Here is a 14823-nt window from a genome sequence, read left to right on the forward strand (position 1 = left end):
CCTAGGATTGGCCTGACCCAGGTGAAGGACCGCAAGGGGCCTTGAATTAGGGGGCCGGTTAGCTCAGTGGTTTGAGCACGGTGCTGACAACAATGACTGACACCGAGGTCACAGGTTTGATTCCCGCTCGGTCCCCATGTGTTGTCTGGTCTAGTCGAGAGGTGACGTCCCTGTCCACAACAGATGATCTCTAAGATCCCTTCCAGCCTATGCCATTCTATGATTCTATGATTTTGACGTGTTGAAGCTCCTGCAGTTTGCACTGGCCCATTTCTCAAGCCTGTCAAGGTCCCTCTGGATGGCATCTCTTCCCGCAAGTGAGTCCACAGCACCACACAGCTTGGTGTCATCGGCAAACTTACTGAGGGTGCACTCAGTGCCATCGTCCATGTCGCTGACAAAGATGTTGAACAGCACTGGACCCAGAACAGAGCCCTGAGGAACTCTGCTTGTCACTGCTCTCCATGTAGACATTGAGCCATTGGCCACAACTCTTCGAGTGCGACCTTCTCACCAGTTGTTTATCCAATGAGTGCTCTGTCCATCAAGTCCCTGTCTCTCCATCTTAGAAACAAGGATGTCACGTGGGACAGTGACAAGTGCCTTGCACAAGTCCAGGTAGATGATATCAGTCACTTTTCCCATGTCAACTAGCGCTGTAGTTTTGTCATAGAAAACCAACAAATTAGTCAGGCATGATTTGCCGTTAGTGAAGCCATGTTGGCTGTCACTGATCACCTCATTTCCCCTTCTCCAGTCTGTGGGAACCTCACCAGACTGCCATGACTTCTCAAATAGGATGGCCAGTGGCCTAGCAACTTCAGCTGCCATTTTTTTTAGGACCTGTGAATGTATCTCATCAGGTCCCATGGACTTGTGCACCTTCAGGTTGTCTTTCTCTGCAGCTAAACATTTAATTTGATTTCAAGTCCTGCTAGTTTTTTTTTATTTACGCTGCAGGATATTTCATCTTATGCTCTATTTATGATTTCATTTCACAGTTCAAACTATAGTTGTAATTTGCTTCTTCCTTTACTTGGCATTCTTCAACTTGCTCTTTTGGAGGATTGTTTCCTCTTGAAGAGTTGCTAGAAGTCTTGTGAGGTCAAGGAAATGCTCTCCTTGAATAATTTTAAATCAGCTTTTTGCAAGTGAAATAGGGTCCTGAATGAATTATATGGTAGACATCTTTGGGAATAATTAACTTCTGAATAGTTCCTTGAGATGTGATATCTCACGAAGTTCTCAAATTTGCATTCTAAGTTTTACTATGAACAGGAGGTAAAAAGGGTTTTGTCTGTTTATTATTTTTTCTGTCATCTCCTGGTTTTGATTAATGAAGCTGTTGCCATGTCCTGTCTACAGTAGAACAGCATTTTAATAAACGTGACATTCTAAATGGTTTCCAAAAATTACAAGCCATAATACTTGTTTCCTACTCAGGAAGCAGTCATTCACTGCTTTCCTACAAATCCTTGTACTCTGGTTAGCTTTAGATCATCCAAAGCCCTTTTTTTCCCGTTTACTTTTGAAGCAGGTGTTTTTCCTTTGCTGATACAGCCAATTACTTTATTCTCTTATAGTATCTGAGATTCTGGAATAACATTAAAATGTGCTTCATCTCAGTTGTTTTGAAGACTGAACCAATTTTTGCTCATTGCATAGGAAAATTTAGGCATGTCTGGTTAATTCTAGTTCTAGGGGGGTGGATGGCAGCTTTCACTGAAAAATAGAAGAGTACCTCTGAAATTTGGAACATTTCCAAAACAGGAGCTAGCTCATTAAGCTTGACCACATTAGGTAACCGAGATCAGCTCAGGTACCAAGACCATCTGAATTTATGTACAGAAGCGTAGATGATTTGGAGATATAAGCTCTCTCTGCGTTTATCTAACACATGAAGACTGGCGTATCATTCCTCTCTGTTTCATCATTTCCTCTTAATGCTTTAAGATTGCTATTTCTACTTCTTTAGAGCAAATCCATTAAGGCCACTAAGTACAACAGCAGTGTAAGTCTACCACATATGTATGGAAACCTGTAGCCCCACCTGTAACAGAAGACATCAAGGCCTTTGAAAAAAAACTTTTACAAAACCTGCATGCCATCTGTGTGAAGACCTAAAATGCCATGAATTCAGATACAAAAAGGAACGCTCAATCCTAGGTTTCATTTCCAGCTGGTCTTTGCCTCTGTTCCCACATTAGAAAGCAGATTCTTTTTTTTAATTTTTTTTTTTAAGTCTTTTTTTAAAGCACTGTAAGGTCACTGCACCGAAGCGCCTGAAGCCCAGCTCTGTGAGATACCGTGTCTAGTTACATGTGCTGTGTGTGACACTGACACGAGCCATGACTATGTTTGCCCCTAAGACAGACCTAATTCCCTTGCTTTGAGGAGAGCCTGACTCAGAATATGGGACTATATACAACAGGCACCGTGCTGGATATGCAGCACTGGCTGTGCAGGGTTCTTCACCTCAGAGAGCTCTGCAGCTGGACAAGCCACCACTGAGACACCCTCCCTGTCACTGGTACATAGCAAGGCTTGGAAAAACTGTCCAGGCAACAGTTCCTCTAACCCAGCCAAAGGTATTTACTGAGCTACTCCTTGCTCCTGCTCCATGGGCCTTTCCTCTGGCCCATGTGTCTCAACCATCTGCCTAGGCTCTCCTTTACCTTGCTGGCTTCATATGGAATGGGAACTTGCAGATACCTCTGCAATCCATGTTCTCTATATTTTCATGTTTCGCTAGAGACACAGGAAGGTGAAGAAATATCCATTACTTCAAAGGAAGTCCAGTTCTGCAGTTTGCTACAAAAATTACATTTTAAACATTTATTAAGACTGGTAAATATTTTAAAGTTTTTCCAACCTGAGATTATTGAATTACATAAATGTTTAATAGATGCAGAAGCTGCACTTGAAGTGCAGATTAATGCATACATACCTCTGGAATATGCATAGTTGCCAGACTAGCACCAAGAGAAACAAACCCAAACATTTTTAGCACTCATTACAAGGTGCAGAAATATGTCCTCTCACTGTAGGAAGCCTCTCACAATATGTATTCATGGGACAAAACTAATAACCGTTCAGCTTTCTGACTGTTGGTTCTCATTCAACCCTAACAACAGTGCACTCAGTTTTCTGGCTTATTATGTAACTAAAGTGTTCAGCATAAGCTCATATTTAGCTATCGGATTTTTTATCAGAGCGACTGAAGGGCACTGGGGTTGTTTAGACTGGAGGAGGCTGAAGGGAGACCTTGTTGCTCTCTACAACTGCCTGAAAGGGGGTTGGAGAGAGGAGAGGGTCAAGCTTTTCTCCCTAGTAGCAAGTGATAGGACTTGAGAAAATGGCTGCAAATTGTTCTTCAGGGGAGGTTTAGGCTGCATATCAGTAAGAAGTTCTTCACCGAAAGGGTTATTAGCAATTGGAACAGGCTGCCCAGGGAAGTGGTGAAGTCACCATCCCTGCAGATATTTGAAAGATGTGTAGATGTAGTGCTCAGGGACGTGATTCAGTGGTAACCTGACATCACTGGGTTAATGGTTGGGCTTTATGATGTTAAAGGTCTTTTCCAACAAAAATGATTCTGTGATTCTGAGAGCAGCTGTCTCTTGTTCACAGGCATCCTCTGAAAGCCCCTGGAGACCCTTCTCTAACATGTAGGATCAGGAGTAGGAGGGATATGGTGTCAAGTGCAGCTGTGCAAGGTCCATAACTAGCCTGAGTTACCCAGAGTTTGGAGGGGCATCTGTGTGCTTGCTTCTCAGGGGCGTGCCTATGGCCATAGAGCAGAGCCAGCTTTGTTCTAGCACCAACACCATTTTAATCCCTCTCGTGAAATAGGAGATATGGAATCTGCATCAACAACCCACAACAAACTGAATTCATATAAAATTTTCAAGTTCAGGCCAAAAAATACAAGAAGCTGTGTTTGCTCTGAATAGCAGAGCAATGGTCACTTGACCATCTTCCACTTGTTTATGGAAGAGGGGTGGGATGCCCAGATTTGGGATGCTTCTCCGCTGTCTGACAGCCGCTGAAACAGGGGAGGGAAGCATCTGGCAAAGCAGCACGTGTTTGCATTCGGTTCACCTCTGTCATGATCGCATCAGCAAGATCTCTGATGAAGAAGGAAACCACTAGCTATCACCATCATCTCTTCAGCTAATTATCCTGAGGCTTTTTATTTGATCAAAGGAAAAATGTGAGCATGTTCTTTCAGTCCGAAGCAGAAGCACACCTGTTGAATACATCTACTGAAATGTCCTGCTAGAAGGAAAGCTCACATCTGTATCTGCAGCTGGAAATCTCTGTGCACCTCAAAAACTCACTTTGCGTGGTAATTTAATAATAAAAGAGGAGTTAACAGTAACACCCATTACATGGACTGTGAGAGGACCCGTGAGCAAAAGGCTGACTGCAGCCTTGCCCTGGTTTAAGGTGTGGAGGGTACACAGTTCCTAAGGGCTTTAGATGGAGCCTCTGCCATTCAAAACCAAGCACAAAATGTCTTAAAGCTGAAACCAGGTAATTATTTCAGAAGTTCACCTGAGTCCTTTCCATCTGACATGTTTACATTCATGGAAAATACAGCTGAAATCCATTCACTACAAACTGTATGGCTCCTTGCTTAGGAACTGGGACGGAGCCTTACATACTCTCCTCTGCTTGCATTTCCCAGCATTGAAATACTCATTAATGTTATATGTGAGCCATTTCTCGGTTTTAATCAGCTTCCGTCAGCCCTGGGAAATATTTGCCAGGTAACCTGAAGCATACTGCAATGAGCAAGCAAGATCACTCACCTCACTGTGTTCTCAAATGCTTTCCTCTAATTCTCAGTATCTCACAAGGAGACTCCCCAAACTGAGACTTCCCGTCTTAAATTTCCTTCCATCTTGCATTCCTTTTCTGTAGTTCTACAGGCTTAACTTCTCACCTGAACTGCACTCAGTTGTGCCTCCTAATCCTTGCACCATTGACTTAAAGGGTGTTTCTTCCTAAAAAAAATATTTGTGGATTTAATTTTTGAAATTTTCCTAAGTGAAAAAAGGGAGGCTTTAAAAGCATCTGCTGTGGGAATGATACATATTGCACATCAAATCGTATTGCACACATAGCAGTAACATTTTTATGACAAAATAGCAAAGTGCATTGTAAAATTAGTACAAAATAGCTGAATTGTTATGTCTTTCCATATAACCGAAGAAAAATTTTATAATAAATCATGTGTAGCTATAATTCCAAGAGGGAAAATATTTTGTTTTTCTTGAATGAATATCTCAGCCTGGACACCTCTGCAAACAGCACTTACCTCTCTATAGCACAGCTGTTTGCTCTGATTTGACCTTTACTCCCTACATCCATCCCTTTCAAGTTCAGAAAACGTAGAAAAAAACCCAACCAAACAGTAATTGATTGCATTAACGGATCAAACAGTCACACATCTAATACATTTTTTAGACATAAAACTAAACCTTTTTTAGCTAGAATAGTTCTCTGCTGAGGTAAGCCTGACTAAGTTGAGCCTAAGAAAGGCTCAGGCAATGCCCAAACCCTGCCTTTGCAGAGGCTTTTGCAGTAAATTGGGGTCTGGTTTGGGTTGGAGGTTTTGACTTGATGTAGGGCTGCAAATACCTGCTGACAGCATGGAGACCTTGTGCTAGTAAAAAGTCTTGAATTGCCACTGTATAATTCTAGTTTTTAATATAAGCCGAAGCCTAATGGCTTAACTGCTATTATTCAGCTGTATGTTACCCTGACAGCTTTATGTATTAGTAAAAAAATAGAAACGAGGGCATAAACTTTGGATTGATTTTTCTCTTACTGAGGAAAACAGCTTTGCTGGTTCTTTGCTTTTTAATTAAAAACTCTTGCCTGCAATGAGATTTTTCAAACCCACATAATTTTGCTCAAAATGCTATGTCTCATTTTCTAACATACTCTGTCCATTTTTTCTATAGTGACAGGACATATAACTACACACTTAAAGAAATGTTATCTCAGGTCTGCATTTAGTCAAAAAATAGGGACAGAGGAATCAATTTCAATGTCAAAGTCAGTAACGTTCTTAAAATTTTGGCAAAATCTATTTTTAACAATGTATAAATGAATGAAAATATTTTCTATATTTTTTCCTGCATGTCACTACTCTCTGTCCTAAATGCTTCTGATTTTCAGACAGCAGAAGCCCGTTATTGACAATGATTTGAATCTCATAGTCTGAAGGCTTGAGCACTCCAGTAGAGTGGTGTTTCAAGTAACGGGGGAAAGAATTTGCTGTTTATCATGCAATAATGGAAAATAAAGTCGATTTTTTTCTCTTTTAGCATAGATTTTTTAAAAACTTATTTGCATGCAATTTGGGGAGAAATTTGGAAATCTTCCTTCCAGCTTCCCAGATTTTAGATATTATTTTTTTTGTAATTACGGTAGAATTAAATGAAATGTATTTCCACCCAAAAAAGGTTGGGAAGTGTTGGCGGAGCTCATGCCCGCTCAGAGAGCACATAACGACCACAGAAACAGACTTTCTTCAAACCTTGTGTCATCTCCACTGAACTTACTTGCGCGATTTGTCACTTGCGCGGGTGAGAGGGCACCTCAGCCACGCAAGATCCTGCCACTTCGTTGTGTTCCCAGGGCTCCGTGCTCACCTGCCCTGCCCAGCTCACCTGCACAGCCCCGCTGTCACCGGTGCTCCTGCCCTATGGCGGCAGCTGGTGGTCCTCGCTGTGAGGGCAGAAGCTGTGTGCTGGGTGCCAAATGGGAAAGGGTTTTGTACATCTGTGTCCTTCCACTGGAGCAAATCCAATTTTGTCAGTCTCTGTGGCAGTGTCAGGGATCAGGCTCTTCTCTGCTGTCTTACAAGCGATGAAGGAAATCACCCAAAAGCTGTGCACGCAAGAGCTATGTAGAGAGGCATTTTTTTTTACCTCCCCCAAAATGGAAGCTTCCATTTGTGTGTGCATGTGATTGCAGTTTTCTAACGCCCCTCAGCTTACCCTCTCCATGATGGAGCTCTGGACCCTGCTTGCCTGTGCTCCGTCCCCCCACACACCCTGCCTCACCTCTCCTCATGCATCCAGAGGATTTCTTCTTGGCCCTCCTGTTTGTGTGTCACCATATGGCATCTTTGTGAACACAGATGTTATGGAAGCTGATGGACTCGCTCAGGGTCGTGTAGTGGCTTGCTTAGACCTATGTACTGCTGGAACAGGATTACATCCCTTCAAAGCCTGCGTGATCCATGCCCTGCCAAGGGAGGCAGAGCAATCAGAACAGTGGCTGGAGCCAGGCTAATCGCTCACTTAGATTGAGTCCTTCTCGAGATCCTCTTAATTAACTCCCTCTCTGATTGAGATTGTAGAGGAAATGAATCACCTGTGTTTTGAAATGTGAAGGTTGTTGTCTTAATACTGCACAGCTGGGCTGTGATTTCAGAAAGCTCTGCTGCAGTTCTGCCTATTAATTAGGGAGTGCAGGGTGATGGGGTGCTTGAGGTGGGAATGAGCTTGGGCTCTAAAGATGGCCAGTGCCCCACCATGACACCCAGTCAGCAGATTTCCTGTTTTAGAATCATAGAATCATAGAATTGCCAGGGTTGGAAAGGACCTTAAAGATCATCTAGTTCCAACCCCCTGCCATGGGCAGGAACATCTCCCACTAGACCGGGTTGCCCAGAGCCCCATCCAGTCTGGCCTTAAAAACTTCCAGGGATGGGGCTTCCGCCACCTCTCTGGGCAACCTCTCCTCATGGGGAAGAACTTCCTAACGTCCAGTCTAAACTGATCCATCTCTAGCTTTAATCCATTCCCTCTAGTCCTATCACTACCCAACATTCTAAAAAGCCCCTCACCAGCTTTCTTGTAGGCCCCCTTAAGATACTGGAAGGCCACAATAAGTTCTCAGAGCCTTCTTTTCTGCAGACTGAACAACTCCAACTCTTTCAAGTCTGTCTTCATTTTCTGTTTGTCTCTGCTCTCATTGTGAGTAATGTTTGCCTTGTGAGCAGCAGGGCTGACAGATTAAGTGGTCTCTTTGTCAGTGGCAGTGCTGCACCCAGAGCATGGCGTCTTGTTTTGGGGCTCTCTCCAGTTACAGCAATAAGATACCTAGATGTTCAGAGACCTAAAGCACATCACCTGCAAGATGGTGAGGGATCTGGCCTTATTTAGGCTGGGGCTGGGGTGGTTAACTAAGAATCTAATAGCAGTCTACACCTACTTGAAGGGGACTTACAAAGAAAGTGAATTCAAAGTCTTCTTCTAGCAGTGATATAGATGACGGATATGAGTTTAAGGCTAGGAGTCTCAAAGTGGTTAGTCAAAGCCATGGCTAGTCTAGTCATGGTGACTTTCAGCAGTAGCATGGACCAGCTGACCTCCAACAATAGCCATGATGGTGAGCAGTCATTGCCTAAATGTATGTTTTTCATAAGTCTAATTTATGATGCTGATTTCCTCACCAAATTTGTCTTCAAAGTCCAGTTGGAAGTTTCTGCTCTGGGGTCAGTCGTGGCTTCAGTGAAAACCATGGACGAGACCACACAGGTTTGGGGACTGCTGGAAATGTTTAACTCGAAGTCATTGTTAGCGAATTCACATGAAGGTGGGCAAGCATGTGGTCTTAAGCTCATCAGATCTGGTGTTTATGTCATCTGACTGATTCTCAAATACCCTTGCTTGAGGTGGGATGATGTTTCTAGTTACGTGACGTCTTAAATTGACAGCCCTCATCTTTGCTGGCTGGGAACTTGAGAAGGAAGGGAGTAAGAGGGGTGGTAGTAGATGCCGTTAGCTTTCCTGCTCCATAGCAGCAGATAATGCTGAGCATTCTGCTTGTCCCGCCACAATAACCCTTGTGAGAAAGCAAAGCTATATGGACAAAAATCCCACCCTGAAAAATCCACCCAGAAAACATGAGCCAGAAATAAAACACACAGAGAGGAACTTTGTTTCTTCAATTTAATTGAAGTTACTTAGAAAAATAGTCAGGCTTGAATGGCTTTTTTAAGGAAAGATTCATGAGCAGTTCACACTTGTGTTGGCAATGTATAATTTAGCTTTTCTTCTTTATTAACAGTATATTTAGGTATGAGGAGATACTTTTCTACAACAAGCCTTCTACTGCATACAAATAGGTTAAAAAAAAAAAATCATCCAACCCCACATCGATGTTAAATTATTCGTACACATTGTATTGTGCATGCATGTAAGAAAATAACACTCTCTGTAACAAGAGTAATAGTAAGGACAGTCCCTTTTTGTACCTGAAAAGTGCAGCAGACTACAGTGAAACCCTAAAACATCTGGGGTCAACTTATTTCTAAAAGCACTTCTGCTTGTGGATTATTTATTTCACTTGCCTTACACAGCGCATGGTTCAGGCAGTTTGCAGGTTGCTGTGCTAATGAACGTGGTTTAAGAAGAGGCTGAAGCATGGACCAAGTCAGGGTTGAGGGGACCTCCCACCACCCAGGAGTCACCGCCATGCTCAGATGGGCCAAATCCAGCCTGGGCTCCAGGTTAAGGTGCTGGGGGCCATCTGGGGGGAACAAAATCCCTGGCCTGTGGGTATCACGCCAGGTTAAGGAGCTGCAGATGCTGCTGGGCTCAGCGCTGGCCCTAACAAAAAAGAGGGAAACACCGGCTGCTCAGAGATGGGCATTGCTGCTCCTCCAGCCCAGCAGCTTTGAGGGGGGCTGGGGACAGAGGTGGGGGAGCAAGGCCTTCCCTGCTGGGTCCTCTTTGCGCTCACCACTGCTCAATCATAACTAATGCACAGCCCTCTAAAACAGCATCTCCTTGGTTGGCTCTCGTGGCCCCATGGGCACATCTGTATTTTGCATTTTGCTGTGGCTGCAGTTTTGCCCAGTTTACTCCTACGATCAGCTGTTGCCACTGCAGAAACGAACCCAGGAGGGAGACAGAGCTCGGGGGCAGACCAGCCCCTCTTCTCTTCCAGCTGGGAAACCCAGTAACGAGGTGGGGGTAAAACCAGCCTGGTCTCCCAGCTGCCCCTGCACTGCAGGTGGTGGCCACCAGCTCACCGAGAAAAGGAGAAATGACCCCGAACATCCTCCTGTGCGGGTGCCATGGAAAGAGATACTTCTTGGCTCAGACGAAACAACACACCCTGTAGACCAAAAAAAGAAGGCTACTCCTCAGCATTTGTGGTCCCCCTCTGACCTGGTGAGGAGGAGGAGGTCCTGCTCACCTCGCAGGGCACACGATCATATCCACTGTGTCAGCTGTTCATTTTAAACACACATCTACAGCCCATCCACAGCTCCCCAGAATAGGTACAACGCACTAAATGGACAGTTCATAGTAGCTTGGGATCAAGAATTTTAAAAAGCAAGTGACTTTTAAGTACCCACTTCAGTCCACGTAAAAGCCATCTCAGTGCTGAGCATTTGCCCGCAGAGCAGCCCTGTTCTGAGAAGCAGAATTTGGGTATCAAACCCAAAGCTGCTGCTAAAAATCCTGGTTCCAGCAGCACTCACCCCTCAGATCTCCTGAACATGTTTTTCACCTAAAGCTTTTCTATCATACCTGTCAAACAGGGGGTTTGTGTCTTCAAAGCAGTGAAACTAAAGAGAATATTTCAGAACAGATAAAAACGTGGTGATGACAGAGAAAAGGACACAGAGAAAGGAGGAAGAACACCCAATTTTAAAAGTATTTGCTTTGCAAAGCAATTTTTTTCTTAAATGAAAAAGTTCACATCACATTCTGTTGGAGGCATTAATAGCTAACTGAAGAGAAAATTGGACCAAAATATGAGCACTGCTGGATACAAGACCAAACAAGCACACAAACAGCTTGTGGGAAATATTGCGGGGTTGGGGCGGGGAGAGGGAATCTACCCTCAGATTTATTTATTTTTTTAACAAACGTACAACCATTGAACTACAAACAAAAGAAAGCCACGGCACACTGTGATAGGCACTTGCAACAGCTCTGCATACTCTAAATGAGACAAAACTGCTTTCAAGTAAAACACCAGCCAGCGAGCAGTAACTGCTCAGGAATTCAGAGCTGTCAGGTGCAGCCAGTTCTTCACTAACCACCGGGTCAGTGGTCCAGGTTATAAATAGGACCTGGGTTATGAAAACTGTGGCCATTTCCAGTATGGATGAGAGATTTATTTGTAGGGTATGATAAAAAAAAACCATAATGACCCGAATCCTGGCTAACATCAAATCCAATTGTGAAAGGGCTTCGGTGGCTGTTTGTTATATTAATTTGTTCTTTGCTGAGATTTATTCAGTGACTTATATAAAATAAGCTGGAACCGATTTTTCTTCTTTAACCACATATGTGTCCTGGAGACTAATGTAATTCAGTGGATATTATCAGCTACTGTACAATGCAACATTATTCAGGATCTAGCTCTGATACAGTTAAACCGGTTCTGCCTTCAGCTGAGTTTATTTAAATCTCCACTAATATTTGGAAGGGGGTGATTAGATCACAAGGTCGACACACAGGCAAGTTTAAAACCCCATTTTAACTATCAATTGACTTTAAAACAGATTTTAGGTTCCCATAAGCGCCTTGATTCAAGCCTCTGCCTCCGTTTGGCCATCAGTTGGCTGCCGGTGCTGCTGCCCCAGGTTGGGACAGCTTAGGGTGGCCACAGACCGTTCCCCAGGCAGGTGCCTGCCTGTACACCTCATCTGCTTCAAATTATAGCAAACATTTGGGGAAGCCTGTGCTTCTGCCTGTCGAGCCTGCTCATAAGATCCAAGCTGAAATATCATTTTTCATTATTTATTTGCCACAATTAGATTACTACTTGCTTGCCCTAAACAATCATTCGGTACGCTATGCCTGGTACGACCTGCCATCCCAAACAAGCTGTTATACACAAAACAGCCACTACTGAGACACTCACCTTAAGCGGAAAGATCACGGTCTCACACTAGAGCTGACTTAGATGAAAGTCCCACTGGAAATCAGAAACATCCCTGTCAATGGTATTTAGGCATCAAGTAAAAAAAAAGGAAGACTCCCTCTTGCCCCTAGGAAAAAGCCATGAAACCAGCATGTAGGAAGATGAGACCTCTTTTATTGCCTTGCGTGCTTAGAGATCAACACAAAGATGACTTGCTAACTTTTCAAATGACATGCCCATGTTATTTATGGCAACGTATCGTGAACGGTGCTTTCTGAGCCAATTTTGGTTGTCCATCTGAAGACAGGGAGGCATGACTTGCAGAAGACTGAGCTCCCTCCAGCCCCATCCTGCATATGAATTAAGTCAATGCCAATTCCTTTGGGCATTCAAAAATCTCTACAATCACTTTCAAAATGCTGATTTTTTCAGTCAGACATCCGCAAATCTGCATTCTTTTGGGCTGGCAGGCTTCAAATTAAGGGACAATGAGACTGGCCATATTCTTGATAAACTCCTTAAGTCTAGACTTATGAAAAGTCCATGATTTCACTTCCCAAGGAAATATTCACATTTCTTTCCATCTTGGATTCTAGATATTGTGAATCTATCAAAGTCTGATTTACTTTTCCTTTTCAGGGCTAGAAATACAGATTTTTTTTTTAGTACGCTTGAGTGCAATATCACTTTCTGAAGAAATTATTTTTATTTCCACCACTCTTCTCAAAGCATGCAGTATCAAGAACCATTCCTGTATTTACCTGCATCAATGGCTAATGGAAGAATATTATTACCCAGAGACACGCTCAACTGAGGAAAACACAAAACCAGACTCCTTTCATGGAAATGGTATCTTATCTCTGCTGCTGAAGTGACACCTACCAAGAGACCATGTTTTAAATAAGTATAAATAACATTAATTAGAATTGGAGGAATGCAAGATCAATGAAATTCACCAGAACACAATCAACATTTTTTAAAACAGTGTAGCAGTATTATTTATCTCTACAGCTAGATAGTCACAATCCTGTTACCCTGCAAAGAGAGCTGTCCTTTCTTACAGTTGATTTAAATAATTTTGACTGTGCTGCTCGCAGCATCATCAAAAAAGAAAATATTAATTTACAAAATAACCCATTCTCCATATTTATTATGACAAATAAAAATCTTAAATAAAACAGGCTTTCTCTCCCCTCTCTCCCCCCAACCCATCCCTCATTCCAATTTCAGGTAGCTTGGCACTGAGTAATTGAACATTAAAAAATCAAGTTTGTAGACTTCATACAGCTGAGTTTGGTGCTCGGAGCTGATGTTCTGGAAGAACTCTGTGGTCATTTCGTCAGTAGTTCTCGTAGACTTTGCATAGGTGGGGAACTTCAGGTAGTTACTTACTCCTGCCAGCTGGAGAATGTAATTCGAATCCTCTTCAAGCGTTTCGTATTTTCCTATGAGGTCGTAGTGGATGTGGCAAGGGTGGCAGAGAGAGTACACAGTCTGCCAGTGCTCATTGAAGGGCTCTTCTCTTTGGGTATGTGGGTCGATGAGATAGGCCACAAACTCTTCGAACTTCACGTCATCGCCTTTACGCAGGGCTTCCTGGGTTGCATTTTTCCTCTGGCGCCTCACGATTTTGGTGCCGTATCGCTTGTGGAAGGAAGTGTTGTACTTCTGGGTGAATTTGTTCCTGTAGGCTGACACCAGTCTCTCGAAAGGCTCGCGAACAAAGAGGAACTTCATGTAGTTTTTCAAGCGGTGGTTGATCTCTGGGATGCTGTACTGGTTGAGGGTCTTCAGGTTTGAAGATACATGGGCTTCATTGGCTGGGATTTCCATTGGATCGCTGTACTTGCCTCTTCCTGTCAAAACCATCATGACTCTCTTCCAGTTGGTGCAGGCCACTTTGGGAACATAGCAATAGATCATTTCATGATCTTCATCCACAACCAGGTGTTTGAGATCGTTGGGTGTCAGCACGCGGCGCTTCCTGCTAGATACGCTGTTTGCTCGGCATGTGTCTGTCACTTGGTCCCGTCTAATCTGATGAAGAATTGCTGTGTTGGACAACTGCAAAGAAAGCACAGGAACCAGTAAGTCAAGCAGCTGACAAACTCTTGTCTTTTTGCTTATTATGCAGTTTTATAAAAAAGTAGATTACTGCCTGTATAGAATAGTTCGTTCTGTGGGTGAGTAAAGTTGTTCCTATGTTAGATGATAAACTCTTTTTGTCTCCGAACTTCTTGATACGCTGTTTAAATGCTCCTCACAAAGCATCCAGGGCTTTACTCTGAAGCCAAGATAAAGGAGCATGAGCGCTCACACAGCCTGGCGGCGAAGGTGTTTACAGCACCCTCATTCTGGGATGCGATCACCGCTTTTCTTAGTCCTGGAAAAGAGATCCCCTCCCCACTCTGTGTCCACCCCAAGGCTACTTCTGTGCTGGACCTTGTCTGACCTTTTGCTGCTGAGATGGGGTAGGAAGACATCAGAGCTGGAAAATTTGTCAAAATTAAAATTGGGTGTGCGCCTGTTGATGTCTTTTGCACTAGAGAATTTAATAATCACAGCTCGTTTCTTCGCAATGCCCTTGGCAGAAGAAATGAAGCCCATGGAGATTCCTGCTATTCCCCAGGGGGACCATTCACTCAGATGTGATTCCTTGAGGAGCAGGGAGAAAAATGAACTACAAATTTGCTTCTCTGCTAAAGCCATATTGACAGAAAAGAGTGCATGGCCTTCTAACACACACATTCATTCACAGCCCTTTTTTATTTTGTTAACGATGCCCTAACTTTTACTATTACTGCTACTGGATGCTTTGGAGAGGTTGTCATCTGTCTTGGGGGGACCTGCACAGCAGCCATGTAGAGATGGCCACTCTCTCACCACCTGCCACGTCCTGCCCAGATTGTGTCC

At 43.5% G+C, this 14823-nt stretch overlaps 1 protein-coding gene across 1 annotated transcript; it reads right to left on the reverse strand.

Moving 5' to 3' along the window:
- Positions 1–12524: 12524 nt before the first annotated feature.
- LOC104280229 (carbohydrate sulfotransferase 11-like) lies at positions 12525–14517 on the reverse strand. Its single transcript, XM_009877808.1, has 2 exons — positions 14353–14517; positions 12525–13974 (listed from the first exon to the last, which is right to left on the reverse strand). The coding sequence occupies exons 1-2, from the start codon at positions 14515–14517 to the stop codon at positions 13126–13128; spliced, it is 1014 nt and encodes a 337-aa protein (XP_009876110.1). The 3' UTR covers positions 12525–13125.
- Between the last annotated feature and the right edge of the window lie 306 nt (positions 14518–14823).

The sequence above is a fragment of the Apaloderma vittatum genome, unplaced genomic scaffold (genome assembly GCF_000703405.1).
Source record: "Apaloderma vittatum isolate BGI_N311 unplaced genomic scaffold, ASM70340v1 scaffold28911, whole genome shotgun sequence".
In the NCBI taxonomy this organism is placed as follows: domain Eukaryota; kingdom Metazoa; phylum Chordata; class Aves; order Trogoniformes; family Trogonidae; genus Apaloderma; species Apaloderma vittatum.

Coding starts and splice junctions, on each gene's coding strand:
- LOC104280229 (XM_009877808.1), bottom strand. CDS start 14,517: ATGGGCTTCATTTCTTCTGCCAAGGGCATTGCGAAGAAACGAGCTGTG. Junction 13,975..14,352: donor GCAGCAAAAGGTCAGACAAG/GTCCAGCACAGA, acceptor CTTTCTTTGCAG/TTGTCCAACACAGCAATTCT.